The sequence below is a fragment of the Fistularia commersonii genome, chromosome 9 (genome assembly GCF_037954325.1).
Source record: "Fistularia commersonii isolate RoL2024-O1a breed Wild chromosome 9, RoL_Fcom_v1.0, whole genome shotgun sequence".
Taxonomy (NCBI): domain Eukaryota; kingdom Metazoa; phylum Chordata; class Actinopteri; order Syngnathiformes; family Fistulariidae; genus Fistularia; species Fistularia commersonii.
In genome coordinates this window covers 12,151,841-12,173,629 of record NC_141292.1, presented here as the reverse complement: position 1 = coordinate 12,173,629, position 21,789 = coordinate 12,151,841, and the positions used below count along the sequence as shown (strand labels likewise).

Sequence of the window (21,789 nt, the reverse complement as noted above, 5' to 3'; positions counted from 1 at the left end):
ACCTTATCCCAATTACAAGCAGTATAAACAATATATATAGTTAATATTTTCCCTTTACCTGTGTTATGTCACATTTATAACTTATTATTTAAAACATAATAAAGAAAATCAATTAAATATGTATTCTGATATGTGTTCTTCACAAAAAATGAGCCAAAGTCAGTGAGTCTCATTTTGAGAGATTAAATACAATTTTGTGTTGAGAAAAAAAAAAAAAAACAGTTTGGAACTGATTTTAAAATACTTGTGATATTTCTTCATAATGCTGTTATTTTAAAGTAAACAGAAATTTCACAGGTCACTAATGGCTTCATTGTAAAGGTGAAGAAATCAATTTTATCAGATAGCCAACTGGCTTATCCTTGTAACGGGAAAGATGGCGAAAAGGAAAAAAAAAAAAAGATTACCGTGCATTCCAGTCTGCATGGATAAAGGAATTTGCATTTGGATCTGCGGTACGATAAAATTGCATCGATGAAACAGTCAATTTTTAAGCAACACTTTGAACAAATGCAGATCCATGCAGATCCATTACAAGTAATATATTTTTAACCTATTTTACGTTAAAAATACTAAATGGCTTCCAATGAAATATATTTAGAAATATTTGCCTTTTATGGCTCTCCCAGTCGAAAAGGTTTCTGACCCCTGGTACTCCAATTCTCTGCAAAAATCTGGTTAATGTAAAGATTTGTACGGTAAATGTTTTACAAATAGGTAGAAATATACCAGTGTAGAGTATATCATTACTGACGATTAAACAAAACCTAATATTGTGTATTTTTGGTGACCAGGGTAGAGCAGACGAGAGAACGGAGGCCAAACCCAATAAACCGAAAAACATTTGGGGAAGTTTCCGCCTCTAAGCCAGTGACAGAGCAGAATCATTTTGACAAGCGAGTGATTAATGCAGCGTTCGAGGCGAGACGCTGGTTTGCTCTCGAAACTCCCGGGTTCGACCGACCCGTCTGTCTTTTTACTGTGTCTGCATTCCACTTCTTCCTGTGAACATTATCTTAGTACTTCTTGTTCGCAGACACTTCGTAAGTCTGTGAATTTCTATTAAGCCCGACATGAACGGATTAAAAAAAAAAAAAAAAAAAAAGGTCAATCTTAATAATAACGTCGAACCAACTTGGGATCATAATAATGTTTTCCTGCCACTGGTTAACAATTTAGCCAGTAGATGGCAGAGGGGCTCAAAAAGTAATCCAGCCGTATTTGATAGTGATCTTTAAATACGTTTCCGTGGTTGGTTGTAGGTCGACTGCGACATATTATTGAAGATACTTTCGGTTATTTCCAGTCAGACCCAACCTTTATCACAGACACGGGGGGAAACGTGAACTTTAATGTTTCAGCTCATCTTTGATCATGCTACCGTCTCCCGAACCTATTTAAAACCCAAATACACATGCATTGGTTTTAAGTGTGTTTAAATTTCCATACTAACTCGCGAGTGTTACTCTCGTAGCCGTTTGCTGCATCACCTGCTGCAGCTTCCACTAACTTGCCGAAAGTCACGAAACCACAGCTTCCTGCGAGGGGAAGATATTTTTAGTCCGGCAGAAGCGACACTTTCAGAGAAGACGATAAACAAACAAATTCCTTGCAGCTTCTTGAGAAGCTGTAATTTGATGAATGCAGGATTTTGGTCGGCTATAATTGTATTAAATTTCAGGTTAGAGTTGTACCAGTTCTATGAAACTGCATTTACCTGGGCAGACATTATGAGGATGTCCTTTGCAAGTATAGCATAGCTGCAGAGGTGAGACATGCCTCAGGCAGGCGCACAGCAAATTCCATTTTCAAGCCTGAAGTTGATTTAAGCTGTGCAGAACTGTTTCAACATGCCTGCCGCGGGACGAGAAGGCAGAAGGCCGTCCTCCCTTTCAGCCTGGTGAAATTGAAAGGTGAATCATTCTGAATAGAGGGAAAAAAAAAAAACATGCTAAAACCCCTCCCACCTTACGCAGCATTAGATTTAAACACCTGGCATTCTAAGGGTTTTTTTTTTTTTTTTTTTAAACCAGATTCAGCATCTGTTTCGTTTTGAAATGTAGCTGGAGTGCTCTAGATTTGAGCCCCCTTTACAGTCCAGGCTAAAATTTGGAGGGGGTGTTGGCCAGTATACGGAACTGAAACAAATGTGAATTAAAATAGATCACGTTTGTGAAGGGCAAAAAGGCTGAAGTTGTGTTGTTTGGTTTCTTGGTTGGTTAATTGGCTGCTTGTTTTTTTTCACCACCAGAGGAATAAAAAGTGTTTTCCCAAATTTTGTTTGAATGTCCATTTCTAATTGTTTATTGAGCCGGTGGGTTTGAGACAATTTGCTTAAATATCACAGTTGGCTTAATTTTGTTATGTTAGTAATTGTTAGTTTCCAAATCCTATGGGTTAATATTATTGGTCAAATTGGGTAGGAGGGAAAACACACCTACTTTCTGCTTTGGACAGTGTGATTGGGGGAGCTTGAGGTGATTTAAAAAAAAAGGTAAATACAGATCCTTTGGGATTTGGTCTTACGAAAGCAAACATTATGACTAACAACTTATTTGAAGACTGTTTTTTTCCATTCATTTTTTTCAAAGTGAAAAGTGAAAGTAAATGTTTTTTTTTTCTGAGACAGAGCAGACTTTACAGGACTCACACGCCCAAATAAAAAAAAAAATACAATTCTTCTCCCATCTGTCGCCATTGATCTCTTTATATCAGTCCAGTGAGAGTTATCACATCCTGAGAAAATCAAATTTGAAAAAGCCCAATTCAATATTTACCGAATTAAGTTTCTCTTGAAAGTATAATGTAATGTATGGCCTTAAAAGGGTTCCAACCCTTAGTATTTGAAAAGAAAAAAAAAGGACTCAATCTGAACAATCTGGACAAAAGCTGTTTTGTTTTATTGATTTATTTATATCTTTATTTATTTTGGATGGTTTGGGGTGAGCTGCCCCTTTAAAAAAAAAGTGAAATTCAAGAATGGTTGCTGGGCTCAAGTGAATGCGGGATTCAGGTTCTCGCTACCTTCTGAAAAACGTACTCCTGGTCTCCTTTTACTCCTGTTACTCTTTCATGTGAACGAGCTACAAAGTGCTGGCTCCATCAGGGAGCCCATTCTCCTTCCGGGACATTTAAGGTACAATGCGGAGGGGGGTCGGGGGGTCGGGGGTCGGGGGCAGGGCCAAATGGCCTTGTCGAAGTAGCAGCATTGTCTACCATTGTGGCGGACAGAGCCCACCTCCGACCGAGCTCCCAATACACAACCCAAAAAGCCAGGAAGGGACTTGTTAGTCTGCGCTTCCATCCCCCAGAGCGCTTTGAAATTCTGCTTGGTGCCCTGCGCTTCGGATTTAAGAGCACAGAGTGCATTTCACACACTCTGCTGTCATTTATTGATTATTTTATGAATTTTTTTTGTATGTCTCCATTGCTGTCATTGGCCTATGCTTCATGTATCTACAAGACAACAGCTGTACTGATATTATTTCATTTAATTAAAAAAAATCTCCAGAATTAGCAGATGTTCTCGTTCTACATTTATATTGATTCCATGCCATATCAGATATGCAAAGATTCGATTGAGGCTCTTTGGACTCAACCGAACACGTCGAACATCCGAGTACAAGGAACATCTTAGACGCAGTCCCGCCGTCTCAGCTCAACAAAGGCACATCAACACACCAGGTAACATTTTCACCTCCCCCAAGTCCACTCCCATATACCTTTTTGGTTGTTTAGATCCCACCCTTCAAGCGATGACCAATCAAGTTCAAGGCTGTTGACTTTCAAGAGCAGAGATCCAGATCTCTGTCTTGGAGGATCCAGACTGGCTGAGGAAAGTGAGACAAGGATGCAGCACATCACCGGTAAGTTAAACCCTTTTCAAATCATCTGCGTTTGCACGCTTTTGCAGAATGTGTTTCACTCTGTCCCCTTTTGCTTCCATCGATATCATTTTTGCTTTACTCACAATTAAATGTGAAACTTTGAGGGTCGCTACCGGCTGTCTTGTAACGCTCACTCTTATTTATCTCTACCCCAAAACTCCTTCTCAAAGCCTTACACTTTTTTTGAATTAATTAACTGATTGTACGCTTTTTTTTGTCATCTTTCCTCTGTAGACAGTAAATCTAACCTCTGCATGCCCAGAGCACCTCTAGCTGTGGACTCATACCAACAGGGTGGGATAAAGATGACCCTGGAGAACACTGATCTCTGGAAGTCTTTCCACAGCATCGGGACAGAAATGATAATAACAAAGCATGGAAGGTACGGGGCAGTTGTTTTGCAAGTGGCGCCATTCTGACAACAACGTCATGTTTTCACAATGTAACAGAGTCGAGCCATTCTGTAACATATCGGAGGCTGGCGTTTTCATTTCAGGAGAATGTTTCCACATTGCATCGTCAGTGTAACCGGGTTACAGCCTTATGCCAGTTATGTCATCATTGTGGACATGATCCCCGTGGACGGCTTCAAATACAAGGTAAAAAAAAATAAATCTCTAATCGTAGATCATCTCTCATCTCAACTCAACTTTTGCTTCATTAGAAAACCAAAAAATCCAGAGGCAAAGTCAACAAGTTGCTTTATGTAAAACGCAGTCTGCAGGAAGCCATCATCCTGTCCTCTTAAGCGCCGCTCGCCGCTGCATAACAAAGCCTTTCTCGGCTTCCTGTTTGTGTACCTTCAGCTGGAAGCCAATTGATTAGCATCCCACTCCTATCAATGAATGAGAGGCATCCATACATCCAATGGCCCATTTGGTCACAGACATAGCTTTTAGCATACACTTACAAAATAAAAGCACACAATATGTGACCTGGTTTGACTCCTATCACTGTTTCAAATTTGTTACCTTCCAAAAAAAAAAAAAAAATGATAAAAAGAACTTTGTTTTGCAAAAGCGTTGATGACCTAACCCAGAGGTGGGCAAACTACGGCCCGCGGGCCACATCCGGCCCGTTGGTCCTTTTAATCCGGCCCGCCAAAGATTGATACAGAATTCATACTTGATATGAATGATTGAATGATTGGATTAATGAATGTTGGAGCTCAAACAGGAGATTATTTCATTTTTGGAGCTACTTGAGAACACTTTTCCTGAGCTGAATGACACAGATTGGCTTTGTGATTTAGCCTTTACTGTGGACATACTGACACACATGAATGAGCTGGACGTGACGCTACGAGGGAAAAACAGGTTTGTGCAACAAATGCAAGCAAACGTCAGACAAATGTCACACGAGTCTGATATGTACTTTTAACAAATGGTTTTTTTTTTCATATATATTTATCGTATCTTGTGCTGACTTGGCCGGTCTGTCAAATTTTAAAACTCAATGCTGTCCCTGAGCCAAAAAGTTTGCCCACCCCTGACCTAACCCCATCGTCTCTAGTGGAAAAAGGTGCGATGGGACGTTGCGGGGAAAGCGGAACCCCACCCTCCGTGTCGGACATATATGCATCCAGACTCCCCTGCCACAGGAAGTCACTGGATGAAGCAATCCTTGTCTTTCCTGAAGATGAAACTCACCAACAACACACTGGACCAACATGGCTATGTAAGACACAGTTTTAAACTTAAGGCTGAGAGTGTACCGCAGGCATTGCCTCACACCAACATGTCTTCTGATCACCCTGATCTTTTCAACGACCAGATTATCCTGCACTCCATGCATCGCTACTATCCTAGGTTTCATGTCATCCTGGCAGACAGTCCTTACACCGTCCGCTGGGGCCCGTTTCAGTCTTTCTCCTTCCCGGAGACAACTTTCACTACAGTGACTGCCTACCAAAACCCAAAGGTATTGACACATATGAACAAATATTAAGAGTGGTATTGTCAAGTGGCTCTAAAACAAATTATGTTCTTTTTACAATCCAAACAAAAAACACGTTTTGTTTTGTTTTTTTTTCAGATTACCAAACTGAAGATTGACCACAACCCATTTGCCAAAGGATTTAGGGAGGGAGCCACACATCCCCACGGTAAAAGGTAGGTTTTTGGTCAAACTTTGAGGCTAGATTTAGCGCAAAGGAAACTTTAAGTGATAGCTGTTGGTCAACTGATCTCAACCACTGTTTTTGAAGTTATTGACAAAGTAGGTGTGATTATTTCCATGTATTTTTGTCTCTGTAGGTGTCGGTCCAATAGAAGTCTTCCCGGAAAGGGAACCACGCTATACCAAAAGGCTGTTAGTAAAAGTCCCTCAGGTTTGTGACTTTTCATGTCAGACATGGAAAATGTGCCCCTCGTGCACTGATTAAAATGTACAATAAAATTTCACACATGCATATTAAATATTTGTATTTCCTACTCAGGCCTGCAGAGGATGCCCTCTTCCTCCCAGTCAGAGGAGGCAGAAGAGAATCAGTCCGCCACGGAGCTGAAGGTGGGCCAGCCTGTGGCCTGGGCTCCGGAGCAGGAACCTTCGGGAAGCCTACACGCTGAGCCTGTGGAGCTGCACGAGTACGACTACAGCTGCGAGGAGCAGATGGTGCCTGCATCCTTGGCCTATCAGCCCTACAGGTCGGATTAAAGTTTCAACCCCGGTGATATCATCCTGTGGAAAATATCGATAAAATCGAGCATAAGTTATATAACAGGCCCTTGAGAGAAATGGAATAAATCGTTTTCAAGATAATGGTCAACAAGGGGATGAGAAGCGTATGAGTAGATTTCATAATTCCACCCAGGATGCCTTAAAGTAATCTCCGCTCATTCGTCTTTACCCCAGGTTACCGTTCCCTTCCAGTGACGTTGACGGCGTGCATCTGACCGCCCACCTGGCGGAAAACGACGCCCAGCAGCCTGGCTACCAGCACCATCAGTACCGCCAGCCGGGCAGCACAGCCGACTGGAGCCAGTACCCGCTCTTCTCCTACTCCTGTTGGTGAACTCTGCAGTGTTGTCGACAACCAGGGGTGGAAAAGAAAAGGAAATGTGCGATTCTGAGTACATAATGTCCGTTCAAGTTACATAGAATAACATTGCTGGTGTTTCCTCCGAGGACACACGAAGGCACAAAGTAAAACATGATACGAGGGCATACTAAGTATCGACTCCTATAAAGATGCTGCATTCAAGTAAATGTGTCATACCGGGGTGGCTGATTGATTGTATAAGTCTTGTAATCATTTTGGAGGTTGTGCGTTCAAAAAAATGAATGAGAAAGTGTGGAAGATGAGAACATGATCCATTATCAACCACGTTACAACTGTAAAGAATTCCATTCTTTTTCCATTACAAAAAAATTTGAGGCATGCTTGTATTTTGGTTCACATGCAAAAGAAAACAATGTTCCCAAGGGAGGAGAGTCATTGTCCAATGTTTATAATGTTGTAAGTACAACTGGGAGTGCAACTAATCACATCAAAAAATGTGTCAGTTTCATTATGCCAACTACATTTGCGACCCAATATAAAGCCCATGATTAAGACTGGTCTTTGTGGTTGTGCATGGCTAACCCAGCAACACACTGGTATTTACTTTATTTTTTTATTCTTAATATTTTTTTTCGAAATGGTCTTGTCTTATTGCGGCAAAGCAAACTTTTGAAAACTGACACTAACTTGGTGACAATATTGGTATGCTGCTGTTTCATTCACTTCAGCACATAATCTTGGTTACTACTCACTAATCAGCATTAAACCTGATGCAGTGTAGGTAAGATTTTGAAGCAAGTATCAGATTTTGTCAGGTTTATTCATATAAAACCAAATCACAATGTAGTTGTATCATGACAACATAAATGAATATCAGGTGTGGATGGAACACACTTGAAATGATCTACAGAAGCCCAATATTCCTCCATGAGCAAGAAGTTTGAAAAAGAGAAAGAACGACAAAGAGATAAAAAGCAAGAGTGAGAGACAGGAAGCTATTAAGTTTTGGAACTACAGGCACAAACAATCTCTTACCACAGTTACAAAGTAGAAGGTGAAATTTACAGCAATAGCATTAATAAATACCAAAGAAATAACAACGGTGGACACCTGGCAAGAAGACTGTAGATCGAGCCAGGCACCCTGGGAACCTGCAACACTGGAGAGCCCCAGGACTTGGGAGAAGATATGAGAAGTGAACGAAAAGTGAATTATGGGATGTCCCTCAGCAGAGAAACCCTATGGTAGCACAGCTACGGGCTAGCCTAGCTCTAACAAAAAGAAAGGTTTTAAGCCTATTCTTAAATAAAGAGATGGTTTCTGCTCATGATCGACACCGGAGCTTGATCTCCTTTTACTTTGGTGGAATGTTACTAAATTTCACAAGTGCACAAAGTAATTTTTCACCCGCTGCTAAAATGTGTAGCAGAAAGAGGTTGCGGTACAGCAGTTTGTCTGACCTGATAGAGAAAAAAAAAACGGCAGACGGTCTCAACATGGTCTGGCACAGTTTCCCCAACAGAAGGCGTGAACGTCTGCACTGTTAATATTTTACGAGAGGGGGAAAGGGAGAGGATCTCGATCTGGGACACATGCGAGGCCGTCTCGGTATTGATCGACCAACATTTTCTGTGCCGTTTTTTAATCATAGAGGAAGTGTTTTCATGTGTATTTTGAGGAGACGGGAGCTAGGAGTCAGTTTGAAACTGAAACGGTGGGATTAAAGGGCAGCTGTTCTGACCTCTGGCGCTTCCTGATGTCTTCTGGGTCACGTGCATAGTTCATCCTGGAAACATCATGAAATGAATCATAAACAGCAGCTGGGATCAATCAGTGCGCTCAGGTTCCAGTACTCAGGGACCTCATTTTAGCATTTTCTCAAGTGAGTGAAACATCCTTAGAAGGAATGACATATCTTTGGGTTCGAGGATTCATTCTTCATTTTACTACGGAAAGTTCACCATTAGTTTGGGTTTCCCTGATTCCACAGGTAGCTCCAAAAGTTATTCACGTCAATCCTTGAATGACTTGTGGCTTATTTATCTCGGGGGACGGCGATTGACGCCAATTCAAAGAGTAAAATAATACGAACGCGCACTTATTACATGACCTATTACAAAAACCGCTGCATGAAACATGGAACCGTGTTTTCACAAATCAAGATATGAAATGATTAACTCTGAACTACAGCCTGTCAAAAAAAATCTATTCCTGAGTGCAGTTTAAACAAACTCCATATGCATTAGGGCGCAGAAACAAAAAAAACAAAACAAATGTTAGCAGTAATGGACTGTCGTGATGGCAAGCATTGACTGTGCCAACCCTCCATTTACGCACACTTGATACAGCATGCCTGGGGCAGAGGCCACCGTCAGTTCTTTAGGGTCACTATGGCAACAACCTGCATCCCCGGCTTTGACGGCAAAACGCAGCGGGGCATTAAATGTCATTCCTGGTGCATTTAAACAAAACTACTAAATAGTGCACAAATACCGGTGTAGCTGTAAAGAGCATAACACAGCGACTCATTTGCCTCCATCTAACCTTCTCCTCCATTTCCACTTCTCTCAGCCCAACTAACTTCCTGTCCTCTTGCACACCATCCATAAATCTCTCTGGCCTGACTCTTCTGCCGAGATCTTCAACATCCCTCCTCTGCGCACATCCGAACCATCGGTCTGACTTTTCTGACCTCATCTCCAAAATATCTAACATGTACCGTCCCACTGATGGACTCTCGTACCTGATCCCATCCATTTACGTTAGAATTCCACAACATGAGAGAGCAATAAATGTTCCACACGTCAACTTTGGTTAACCCAACTTTGGTACTTTGGTTAACCCAATGAGTCGTGTCATACTTCTTCATTATCATTTTTATAACGGCTTAGGTGACTACAAAACTTTAGTTTTTCGACATTAAAAGCAAAGAGGAATGAAGATGAATAAAATACCAACAAGTGGCCGAGTATTTATTTTGCAATCCTTCACTAGAAGTACCAGTGCAGCTGACAGGGGTTACAGTAAGTCTCATACCTTTGTTTTGAGGTGTTTGAGGTTAGGTACTGTTAGCCTTAAAGTTGTGCAATAAAATGTGTGTAAATGATCAAAAACTTCCAGTGGTGTCTGCCTATTGTCATTATTATTGTCATCATAAATATTTGTTTAATGTCTTGAGCCCAACGTACATGTTACATTGCGATTATTTAACAGCAGATAAATAATAAAATAATTAAAATAATTCAAATAACAAAAAAAAAAGATTTCCTCCGTACGTTGAGTGGAATGGCAATACTCGAATCAAATACAAGCACCTATAAATGGTACACAGTCCATTACTATAGTTATTTCCCCATCACAAGACTGAACAAACTGTACATGAAGGTTTCACACTTACCTTTACGGTGTTGATTAATTAAAGGTGGCCCAGCTGAAACTCACATTTGATCCAACATCTTTGAAAAAGGTCTCATTGCATTGTTGATGGCCCTTATTGATGCAGCTGTTTTTGAAGCATAGTGAACTGTATACAGATTGGAATTCAACTCTTTTGTTCATCTTTTTAACCCTAGAACAAAATAAGTAACACCATCACTAACATTGGGTATATTTCACCCAATACAATATCCTGGATAAAATACAGTTTTCATCAATTAATAGACGGGCCGATGAGAGGAGGGAAACAAATATACAATTAATAACATCAGTGAGCAGCCTGAAGCTACCCAAGGACCCATAAAACTCAGAAAATGGCAACACAATGCAAATCACATGACAAGAATTGTGTGGGTGAAAATCACCCGACATTAGTGTTCTAGGGTTAAACTTGTTTAGATAAAATGAGCTCTATAGTTAAGAGCCACAAGTGTTTATATTGTCTAGAGGAGCGACAGATGTCAAGCATTGAAAAGATCGACTCATCTTCTGCAAGGTTATACTGCAAATGCCAACAGCTGGCGCCCAGGGAGTCGCTTGTTGTGCGAATTCTCTACTCTTTATGATCATACATGTATGCTATTGAGATTCCTGCGTACAACCCTCTACTGATATACAACTCGGTGGAGTCATAAAAAGTTTTCTCTTCTCTCAAAAGACCTAAAAATTACTAAGATTTTGAGAGGTGGGCCTTTTTACATCAATTTATTTACAGACATTCAAAGGAAAGTTGAAGACCATCATTGGTGCCTCGAGTCTAGACAACAAACTTTCTTCAAAGCGAATGGAAAACATTTCAGCAAAGTAACTGGCATGTAATAAAATCAGCAAATTGAGGTCGATTTCACCAAAGACTGTTTTGTTTGTATTTCTTGGGCGAGCTTCATAAAACTGCAGCCACACGTATCCACATAAAGCGTTGCCCTTGAAAAATGTTTCTGTTCCTCGTGTCTAATCCAGCTGACACCCTTTTAATAGCACTTCATTAAAATTCACTAATTGCTTCCTTTCTCCTGGGCAAAGACAAGACTCGGGAACTGGAGCTGTCAAGTATCAGAGCAACTTCCCTTGTGCTCTACATATGCAAGGTGACGCCGAGCTGCTTTGCGCACCAATATCCAATACGATACGGAGGATTCAAAGATACCAGATGGAGACGTAACGTAGTAGATGTAAATTTTATTTACTTGTTCTGTACATAAAGGGTCAATACCAGCACAAGTGTTAACCATGGGAAATATTAACACGTGTAAATGGTATAATAAAATAAAAGGCACAATTTTCAATTCTTAAGTAAAAGATAGGCGTTCCTAGAATTTAAGAAGAGAACACAGTAATACTGTTAATGCCATTACAAAACAACTCAGAAGCACAAGAAAAGCAAGTTCACCTCGAGAAAGAAACTAGTTAGGGTGTATTGCTTAGTTAGTAGATTTTATTTAGCCTGACAAATGACACCCCATATTACTGATTTGATTTTACTGACCAGAAGGCATTTCAAAATTAGAGAAACCTTTATTCATAAGGAAATAAATGACATTAAGCAGCATTTGGCCAGGAAGAACCATCCCCGTGGCCAAGAGGTCATGCACAGAGGCAACCAGCAGGCATTTTCCCTTTTTGTAAAATGTCCCCTTAGGTACTTTTTGTTTAATAACATCACTCATTTTCACAAACAAACGATAAAACAAACAAACAAACAAAAAAAAAAAAATTGATTCAACAGCCGACTACAAATTGACAACATAAGTGTGGGAGGGCGAGAGAGTACAATTAAAAGATGTACGTCATTACTGTGCAATGTGAACCAAAACCACGAAGAAGAGACGGCGGCAGTTCATTTTTTTTGGGTATAGATATATATATATATATATATATATATACACACACACACGCATATATATGTATATATATATGTATATATTTTTTTTTTTAAACAGCAGAGATCTAGGGCTTAGCACTGTTTACACAAATGTTTCATCCTAAACTCCTACTGACCTAACAGAATCTATTGAAGTGCAGTGTGAGGAAGGATGCTTTTCCACTACAGTTGGTAAGTCTGCCTGCAAATAGAAGATTAAAAAAAGGAAAAAAAAAATTGTGCAGACCAAAAATTGAAGAAGTAAAGCTAGTTGAAATCCTAAATGGACCGAAGAAACATCACACTGAGAACATCACGTGAGAGAGGGGACTGAATGCGCCAAAAGATGCATTTCTCTTTCTCTCTGAAAAAAGGCATTAATGGGATCTCATTGGTTTACTGAGACATTCCTCCTTCCCTGACCTGTGCCACTAAAAGTGTTTCTCATCTCTAAGCCCACAAGTATCCCTTTTTTTCTCTCTCTTCGGACCTATGCTTGTGGGACGTGCTGGCCAGGGCTACCGAGGTCTTGACTTTTGGGAAAAAAAAAAAAAAAATCTGTCCACAACTTGGCACTATTGTGCAAAATGGTGAAATTTAGCTTCTCGTGCATTGAGCTGATTGCACTTAAAACCCTGCAAATCTCTTGACCGTGTGTGTCTCTCAAATAAAGAAAAAAAATGATGTGGCACAATTAAGAAAACAAACAAAAAATGGAATCGCGTACAGCTGCGTCACATCTCAAAAGCAAAGATTAATCGTCTCATCAGCCAGTCTTATTCCAGGGCAAAGTGGATGGAATAGTGGGGACTCACATGCGCACACACACACATACAACCTAATCCTTAGTAACTCACTGCCACTAAGTGTGTGTATATGTTTACTTGCGTAAATGTTGCAGTGCAACAGTGACTTGATTGTTTGGAGAAATAAGATCTGACTAGCTTGGTAGCTCCTCATTGCCTCAGTGCTCCCTGCAAGGATACTGCTTTTCCCAATTTCGCACAAATACCTGCACATCAATGAAACATACACGCAAACACTTTCTAATGTCCCCAAGACTTCAAACAGCAAATATCTAGAGAAAGAAATAAAAGGTGTGATGTAATGTGGTAATATTTTCATTGTGAGTGAACACAAGCATGCATGCACACACGCACTCGCTCGCACACGCACGCACGCACGCACGGTGATCTCATAAGGAAACCAATGCAAAAAACACTGTTCTATCTAAAATCAAGACATGGAAAGGGGAAGTGGAAGATGTGGAACCATGTTTTAGTTTGGATCCGGAGCCCAAAGCTGTAAACAGTCAGAAAGCCTTGCAACGGTGGGCAACAACATCGGGGTTGGTCATTGTACAGCCCCCAAGCAGCCAAGCACATGACCATGGTGACAGTGGCAGGAAAGGTGAGGATTGCCAGCCTGATGTGTTCAGGTCGATGACAGGTCTTACTGGCAAGGGGATTCAGTCGCACTCCAAGGTCAGTCACTCTCCTCCGGATTCTGGGGATCTATGATTTTGACATGGGTGAATGGGAAGTGGCCCCTTCGTCCATTCACCTCACCCTCCCACTGACCGCTGATGTTCATACGCGTAACCTTCACAATGTCACCAACCTGAGGAAAAGAGGAGAGAGGAATCAGTGTTACAGGAAGAAATCGATGTTGAAAAGTCTTCAATAAAAACTGCAACTACAAGACTTTAAATCATAATGTGGGGAGTCAAGCCCACATTTAGACTGCTTAAAGTTGGAATATCGGCCATTTATTATTCAGCATAGACACCAAATTACAATCTTAATGTTCAGACACAATAATTTAGTCTTTATATTTCAACCTTACCTGTGCAAATAGTGATGTTTAAGTAACAGAAATTATTCATTCAAGGACCCCTCAAAAATCTATCTTAAAAGAAAAAAAAAACACCTCTTCATGACAACGTTATTTTAAATAAAGTACAAAAACGACAACTTGAGCATAGGGCAGAAAGCACACAAGCTCTCTGTCACATTCACAGGAAATCCAAGTTTCATGAAGTCCAAGCCATACACACCGGGGGACCCTGCTGCTTGTCTGTCCCGGTCACCTCTGAGACCATAGCAGAGCACATAATGTCCCACTTTATATTCAGAAGTTTACCACGACAGGTGCAGCTGCTGCCTCTACGTGATTAGAGTTTCTAAAGCCATCTTAGGATTCAAAAACTACCATCCCTAAGACTGAGCTGAGTGTTGCAGTGGCAAAAAAATCGCAAAGCGTAGTACAGGCGTCGGCCATGGTGCTGAAATGAGCTTTCAATAACTTGGAAAGTTACCCTGAAAGTGACTAGAATGAAAAGCAAGGGGATTTTAAAATCATTTAAGCACCAAATATTCTTTATCAGAAGTAAGTTGGAATTCGCAGTGTGCAGAAATCCCTATATTCACTCTGGGCATCTCTGCGGATTTTCCATTTGGCTGCTCTTGAAAAGTTAGAACCAACACAATGTCAGCTGTTGTCTTTACTCCATAGATGTTCTGAAACTGACAGAACTAGCTACATTTCACAAAATGCCAACGTCTAAATAGTGACAGCAGTAGCAAACTAACCGCAAGCATGTAACTGTTAGTGTTACTGTTATAATAATTGTGATCATTTGTGCCTGTCCTCTCGCAACCTTCACACCCCTCGTCACGACAACACCTTCGCTTCCATCCTATTGCTCTGTACTTTTCTCTCGGTCTCTCTTTCTCCACCAAGCGGTCGAGGCAGAAGGCCGCCCACATTGAGCTCAGATCTGTCCAAGGTTTCTGACCCATTTTGCCCAGTAGTTTTTCCCTCACCATTGTTACATAAATGCTTACTCACCGGGGAATGTTGGGTTTCTGAAAAGACCGTGTTACAGACCTGATCTACATGTAAAATGCCAAGAGAAAACTGTATTGTGATTTGACGCTGTATTTAAAAAAATGGCAAAGGTCAATTCAGATAAAGATGGCTGTGAAAGGCATCACAGATGGAATGCATCAGTTGGGTATAAATTCATATCATTTCTGACATCAAATCAAAAAAAAAAAAACACAGAGGCATCACCCAGTGAAAGAACCACTCACTAAAACACACAACCAGAGTTTACTTCAGTTACAGTTAAGTAAGAACACGGGTTTCTGAAATAAGGACTGCAGGGTCCCTCAGTTGAATGACATTTGAAGTGTGTGTTGCATCATCAAGTGTAGTGAGAGAGACATGGATAACTTTTTTTTTTATTAAGTTCCTTTTTAAAAAAAAAAAATTCAGATTGACATTTGATGATCTGTCTACAATTTGTGTGAAATGAAACTTTTAAAAGGACCAAGCCAAGTTCCTAAAACCTAGCAACATCTATATTCATGCACAAAGAGGAAGGTAGACCATTAAATTCAACACCATATTATAGCCGATTAAGTTAATTAGGTTGCACTGCTCCCTATTTGCTATGAGCTCAGCTGTGCAGCCATCTCTCCAGAGTTATCCCTATTGCATTCAGTAAAGCACCGAGAACACACTTCCAATGATTATTGAGCATGAAATTGGCAGTAAGCTAGGTGGTGATTCCAAATGCAGCCTCTGGGTTGAAAGGCACCCATTGTACTGCACATCATGCCAACCAGGCAAACCAAGCTGCACTGATCTGGGAAATGTGGAAAAACTAGCAAATAGAGATACTTATTGTTATTCTGATTATGTATAGCAACAAATAAGTAAGAACTGGGTTCAGTGTTTTGTATCCAAAAAAAATTCTAAAATGAATGATTCGGGGGTTTGTTAACGGGGGAGAAACTGGTCTCTTAAGCAGCTTGCCCCCCAAATTTTCATTAACAGTTTTATGTAATGTCATTAGATTGTACCCAGGTATCAAAAGCAAGCTAAGTCATGACAAACCAACAAGAAAAGGTCTGAGTCAACGTCTCTGGTGCCAAATCAAAAAGCAGTTATGACACAGGTAGAGCACAATTCTGTCTGGAGAGGCATGCATCCTCTCCTACTTATACCTCTATGAGCACAATCATGATAATGCACCATTCTAGCTTTTAAATCTGCAGTCTGTCACTCTGATATTCACAAATTCCCATGTCAGAAAAAAGCCATAATTGGAAAAGTAAAGGTGAACACTATACTATGGAGCTATTGGCTTGTTAAAGAAAAACATCTGTCAGCCCACTTTGTCCCCGAAATTGCACTAAAAACAGATGACTAAAGCGGAGTGGAGAGCTGTCACTCAGACGAGTGACAGATTGAAAAACTCAATTCGACCCCAATCTGGTTGAGCCATATGTTATATCAGGATTAGAGGAAAGAATTCTTCCATCATCAAGGGCGCGATTGAAGAGAATGAGAAGGGAACACCGGTTTTACAATTAAAGAGTCGCAATCCTTGAGATGATTTGCAGCAAAAGCTTCGATGCAATTTTGGAATGAAAACAATCTATCAGGGACATCAAGTGTCAGTGGAAATGGGATGATCAAAAACATCAATATATGCCATCTGTCAAATAAAATCCTTGCAGTTAAATTAGATGACTATCAATTTCTTTCAGCAATAGTTAGTATTGTTGCCTGTTTTCACTGCCGAAAAAAAAAAAAACAGGAGAAGGTATAGAATATTTTGGAGCTTCTAATCAAAGATGCTATACTTTATATTTCCTTCCTTTCTGCTGCCTGTAATGTCAGGTTTCTCCTGGCTTTCTGCTGGGAATCCTAATTACTGCCATTGTTTTTTGTGTCCCTACAATCCCGGACACCATCTTGCAACTGAATCATCAAAATGAAATAGAAACAAAATTCATCTGGTTACATCCAGGAATACAATTTTAGCTGACGCTTTTTATACCAACTCGACTGACATAATCACCTTACACCAGATAATGATTAAGATACCAATCTCTACCATAAACTTCCATAATACAAACATAGCCCAACAATAAATATTGGGATAGCCCACGAAGCAGTGAACAAAGAGTGGCTTCACTTTTGGGACAAAAAATTGTCGCATTAAACTAATACTGACTATTAGCAAGGCTCCTACAGCAAGTTACTGAGAAAGCACACATAGCAGAATGAGCCAGAACATTTCCAAGCTTACAGAGAAAATAAAGCAAGAGATTGCACCCCAAAAAAAGGTCATGACATTTCTAATTTCCACACTAACTGTGACACTCAGGAGTTCAAAACCCTATTGGCATCATTGGACTAAATTTATTTTTAGAGTTTTTTGGCCTTGTTAACTGGGTGTTACTGATTATTCCTTTTGTATAAAGATGATCAAACGAATTTTGAATAGAAAGCGTGGATTTAAAATCTTATGACTATGAAAAAAGATAAATATTAAAGAGCAGTAAACATTTTTCATACATTAGTCAGCTGCTAATAGCCAACAACAATACATTTTGAGAACAAATGTGGATATTTCGGACCAACTGCCGCCAAGTAAAGCCAACAACTTGGTCAAGCACTTTATCAGGCAGAAAAACAGGATTATGTGATCGCAAATCAAAAAAACAATAATTACATGCATTTTTAATCATTCTTAGAACATCATAAATGCACATGTTGACATGGGCCTAAATAAGAACAGGACTGGGGACTGAAACCCATAACCGGAAAACTCCCAGTACTTCAATGGGTCTCAGGTATTTATCATTTATGTTTACTTAACTTAATGATTACATCACATTATGACCATCCTAATTGCAGAGTAAAATACTGGCATGTTTACTAACTTCCTTGCATCTCAGTGGACTTGCTCGCTAGCCGGGATGGTGCTGTAATGTGCACTACAATACATTCCAGGAACCTAAGAGATAGGCTGAAATGAATTTCTTCATTCATTCTCTATTTCACATGCCCCACACACAGGGTTTCAGTGCTACTGGAGTCAGCTGACATCGGCTGGCACCCCCGACCATTCACCTGACAATCACAGGGGCACTTATAGATAAATGCATGCTCTCATTAACACCTGTGGGCGATTTGGTCGCCAGTTAACCAGCTTCAGGTTTGTGAACTGATTCTTTGAGAACCCTCCGGGAAATCCGTGCATGCTTCACAAAGTAAGGCACTCAAATGCACTTCACATGAGCACAAGTTAAAGCTAAACTGGTTAAATTTTGAAACACAACAGCATCAATAGATGGCAGTGAGGATGGGCTATTTACCCTTTGTTCTGCCTCTCATGTTAAATTCAAAATTGACTAGGGTTATAAATGGGGGGCAATGTTAAATAAAAAAAAGAAGACGAAACAGGCTTTGTGGAAATAAAGCATGACGTGTAGCTCATATTAAGCAGGGCTCTGCAGTTATCTTGTTTCTACACAGCAAAGAACCGCATCACAAAATATAAGAGCAAAAACAATCAGCGGGCAACATTGACTGAATTCTACCGAGCCACCAATGGTCGTTCCAGATACTTCTGTGGAAAAAAAAAAAAAAAACTAAATACGCAATTATAACATTAGTGAGGGCCACCCGGCAGGTCAGAGCTCCTAACTTTGTTAACTGCCGACACTCAATTTAAAAAAAGGCAATAGATAGAATACTTTAAATAATGTTTTCAATCAAAGAGGTTTATGAATATCTGCTGTGCCCTCCAAGGAAAAGTCCAAGTGCTGTGAAATGCAAAAGCCCTGTCACCTATTTAGCGGACGACTGTCTCCCCAAGTTACTGACCCTGCACCGAAGTAAAGTACACAACAGACAGAAGTGGGGCTCCACTTGACTGGGATTAGAAATCAGGTCACAACACTTCTTTCAGGCTCCCTGCCCATCTCCAATTTCCAGCTGCTACAGAGCGTTTTACAATCTGGGTTCATAATTCCAAGAATAAAGGGTGTGTAACACGGATTTTCACTCAGCAATCAGTGTGTGGTATAATGCCGCCCTCCGGGGCGACAAGTGGTTATTGCTCGAGGATATCCAGTAGGCTAGATTGAAGTCAAATATCTGGAATTCCAATCAAAAGTATAAACACGAGAAGCAGCATTTAGCCAAACTCAAACAAAAAGGATGGCAGTGTGTCACACGCTTGATACAAAAACTAATGCAATGTTCTAGAAGAGCAAAAAGGAAGAGGGTAAAGGGGAGAAGTTGGCGCAAAAATGTCTGGAGAGACATCAGAAAATAAAAGGGAAAGGTAATAAAAAAAATACCTCTAGAGCCAGGGCTGTTTTGTCGTAAGCACATGGTACGCGTTTCTGGATGGCTTTTGCCATGACAGGTCCGTTTTGCATGGATGGTAGAGGGTTCATAACTGCCCCAGGTGTGCCCGGGGGCAATGGCGAAGGTGTCTGCGGTTGAGCATAGGCGTGGACGAGGGCATGGGAGGGCTCGGGGATCCCATAACTGTTGGAGTTGCGAGATCCGTGGGTCGGTTGGCCCGGATGGGGCGAAGGTCGTACCAATTTCTCCACATAGGGCACGGGGATCATACCAACGCGGCCCTCTTTGCTCTTGGCACTCCACCATTGCTCCTCTGGCTTCTCGAGAATGATAAGGATCTCTCCCTTCTTGAAGGGAAGGTCCTCTGCATCGCTGCCAGTGAAGTCATATAGCGTCCGCACATACTCCAGGTTGTCCTCTGGACCGCCGATGGGCTGGATGGGGACGCTCACTGTGCTTGGGTACCTTCAGGGATCATTTTGAGGCAAAAGAGAGAAATATAACAACTGTGGTAAAACGATGACTTAGCACACTGGGATTAGTTTCACATCTGAAATCTCTTGAATTTGGTTCTGTAAGCTTAAATCCATATCGAATGATCCATTTATGAGTTGTACATTTTAAAAGGGTACTTCGTCAGTTCTGCCAAAGATCGAAAAGTCAAAACACTTTGAAGACACTGGAGAATCAACATTAAAACTGATTAAAAGGCCCAATCTCTCTAGTCGTCGTACTGTCGTAAGCTAAATAAAGGTGCTTTTTAAAAAAAGCCTTCACCAGAATGTTGCCTGGCGATATGGTTATTTCAAGCCGGAGTTCCTGGAACACCAGCCCGAAAAAACATAAACAAGTAAACGATTGAGTAAACTGGATATGCAGCGATGGCGTGTGCAAATGTGGCAAAGTGGATGCTTCTTATCATGACTTGAGATCTCATCGAAAAGTAGGCTAGCTGTGATAAAAAAAGACAACCCAGTTTAGTCGATGAGAGAGAGAGATTACAACTTTGCACTGGAGGATAAGAGGCTCCAGCAGCGTCAGTATCACATCACCACGTACATCTTGACCAGAGAGGCCCCCTGGTGACAGTCCTACCTGGGAGCTGGCTCTATCAGCGTGGTCGTGTCAAGGTAGTGGATTTTATAGAACTCCAAGAGGGCGGGGAGGTGCTCGAATTCTTGATCGCCTATCTTGAACCTTTTGCTGGGCAAGGAGTTGATGATATAGTGAGACACTTTGGAGTTTTCGGACACAGACAGCACGTAGTCGCCCGGGCAAGTCGAAGAGTCTCGAACGAGAAACATGCCGTGTCTCTGTCCTTGTAGCCGGTTCTGTGCCTCCTGTCGTGACACGGGTCCGAAATACCAAGCGGCCCGATCGGATGAATCAAACCGAGCATTTGACATGTCTGTTCAAAAATAAGTTATTACAAACCAGTTTAAGAAAAACAAGTTGGAATCGTTGGATCTGGCCAGTCACTGTAGATCGGCGGATTTTGAAGATGCAGGGCAAGGCATTCGTCGCCCCCCCACCCCGAAGCTGTCGGGCAATCTCTGCACCGGCACTGCGGTCTCCGAGTCCTCCGATTAAAAAAAAAAAAAGATAAATCAAAAGCTGGCGTGGTCAGAGGCAGGCGGCGGCTTTAATCCAATTCCGGATCATGTTGTTGGTCCCGGAGAACCGCGACGGAGAGACTGGTCGGTCAAAAATGGGGAGGAGGGAGAGAAGAAAAAAAAAAGAAGAATGGCAGATAAACATCGAAGGAGGCCAAAGAGACAAACGATCGGTGACGCTTCCCCTTTTCGTGGCGCCTTCCGAGAAAACACAAAAGCTCCCCCCCTCTTATCGTGTAGCTCTGCCGGTCGGTGTCCGCTTTTTTTTTTTACGTCCGGTAAATCCTCATGCCTGAGAGAGAGAGAGGGAGAAAGAGAGAGGGAGAGAGAGCGAGAGAGGGGGGAGGTTGCCGGTTGAAGGCCGGGTGGTTAATTCGTCCCCGGTTCCCGAATCGGAGCGCTGCTGAGGCGGCGCGGTAAGAAAAATGGCGGCCGGCAACACGTCTTCAGCGGAGGAAAGACTCGGCGGCGGCGGCTCGCGCGCATCACAGGGCCTCGTCCGTTAATTCCGTGGCGCGCGCGCGCTGCCACCCCCCTCCCCGGTGGCTCGCGCGGGGATCCCTTATATAATCGATACTCGTCACCGCCACCGCCGCCGCCGATTTTAGCCTCTGTCTCTCTCTCTCTCTCTCCCGCCCCCCTCCCTCCCTCTTTCCTTGCACCCGGGACGCGAAAAGTGCAAGGAGACTGAAAAAAAAATGGCGACGGGAGGGCAGGTCCCGCGTTCTATACACGCACGTAACCGACGCCTGCGGAGGGGGAGGGGCGGGCGGGCGGGCGCGTGTGCAAGGTGTCAAACGCGGGGCGGTGACGTCA

At 41.7% G+C, this 21,789-nt stretch overlaps 2 protein-coding genes across 2 annotated transcripts; one reads left to right on the top strand and one right to left on the bottom strand.

Moving 5' to 3' along the window:
• The first annotated feature begins 3,850 nt into the window (after positions 1 to 3,850).
• On the top strand, positions 3,851 to 6,900 carry LOC147231231 (T-box-containing protein TBX6L-like). Its single transcript, XM_086153001.1, has 9 exons — positions 3,851 to 3,866; positions 4,122 to 4,269; positions 4,384 to 4,486; positions 5,400 to 5,564; positions 5,661 to 5,807; positions 5,922 to 5,991; positions 6,058 to 6,216; positions 6,325 to 6,532; positions 6,741 to 6,900. The coding sequence occupies exons 1-9, from the start codon at positions 3,851 to 3,853 to the stop codon at positions 6,898 to 6,900; spliced, it is 1,176 nt and encodes a 391-aa protein (XP_086009127.1).
• A 4,587-nt stretch (positions 6,901 to 11,487) lies between these two features.
• On the bottom strand, positions 11,488 to 21,673 carry crkl (CRK like proto-oncogene, adaptor protein). The gene is made up of 3 exons (XM_086152511.1): positions 20,456 to 21,673; positions 19,351 to 19,825; positions 11,488 to 13,804 (listed from the first exon to the last, which is right to left on the bottom strand). Exons 1-3 carry the CDS (start codon positions 20,764 to 20,766, stop codon positions 13,670 to 13,672), a joined length of 921 nt encoding a protein of 306 aa, XP_086008637.1. The 5' UTR covers positions 20,767 to 21,673; the 3' UTR covers positions 11,488 to 13,669.
• Between the last annotated feature and the right edge of the window lie 116 nt (positions 21,674 to 21,789).

Bases quoted from the DNA above. Each gene is read 5' to 3' on its own strand.
- crkl (XM_086152511.1), bottom strand. From the start codon at position 20,766: ATGTCAAATGCTCGGTTTGATTCATCCGATCGGGCCGCTTGGTATTTC. The intron at 19,826-20,455 runs GTAGGACTGTCA...TGATCCCTGAAG, and splicing joins CTGATAGAGCCAGCTCCCAG to GTACCCAAGCACAGTGAGCG. The intron at 13,805-19,350 runs GTATTTTTTTTA...TCTTTTCCTCAG, and splicing joins AAACAGCCCTGGCTCTAGAG to GTTGGTGACATTGTGAAGGT.
- LOC147231231 (XM_086153001.1), top strand. The intron at 4,270-4,383 runs GTACGGGGCAGT...TTTTCATTTCAG, and splicing joins ATAATAACAAAGCATGGAAG to GAGAATGTTTCCACATTGCA. The intron at 6,217-6,324 runs GTTTGTGACTTT...TTTCCTACTCAG, and splicing joins TGTTAGTAAAAGTCCCTCAG to GCCTGCAGAGGATGCCCTCT.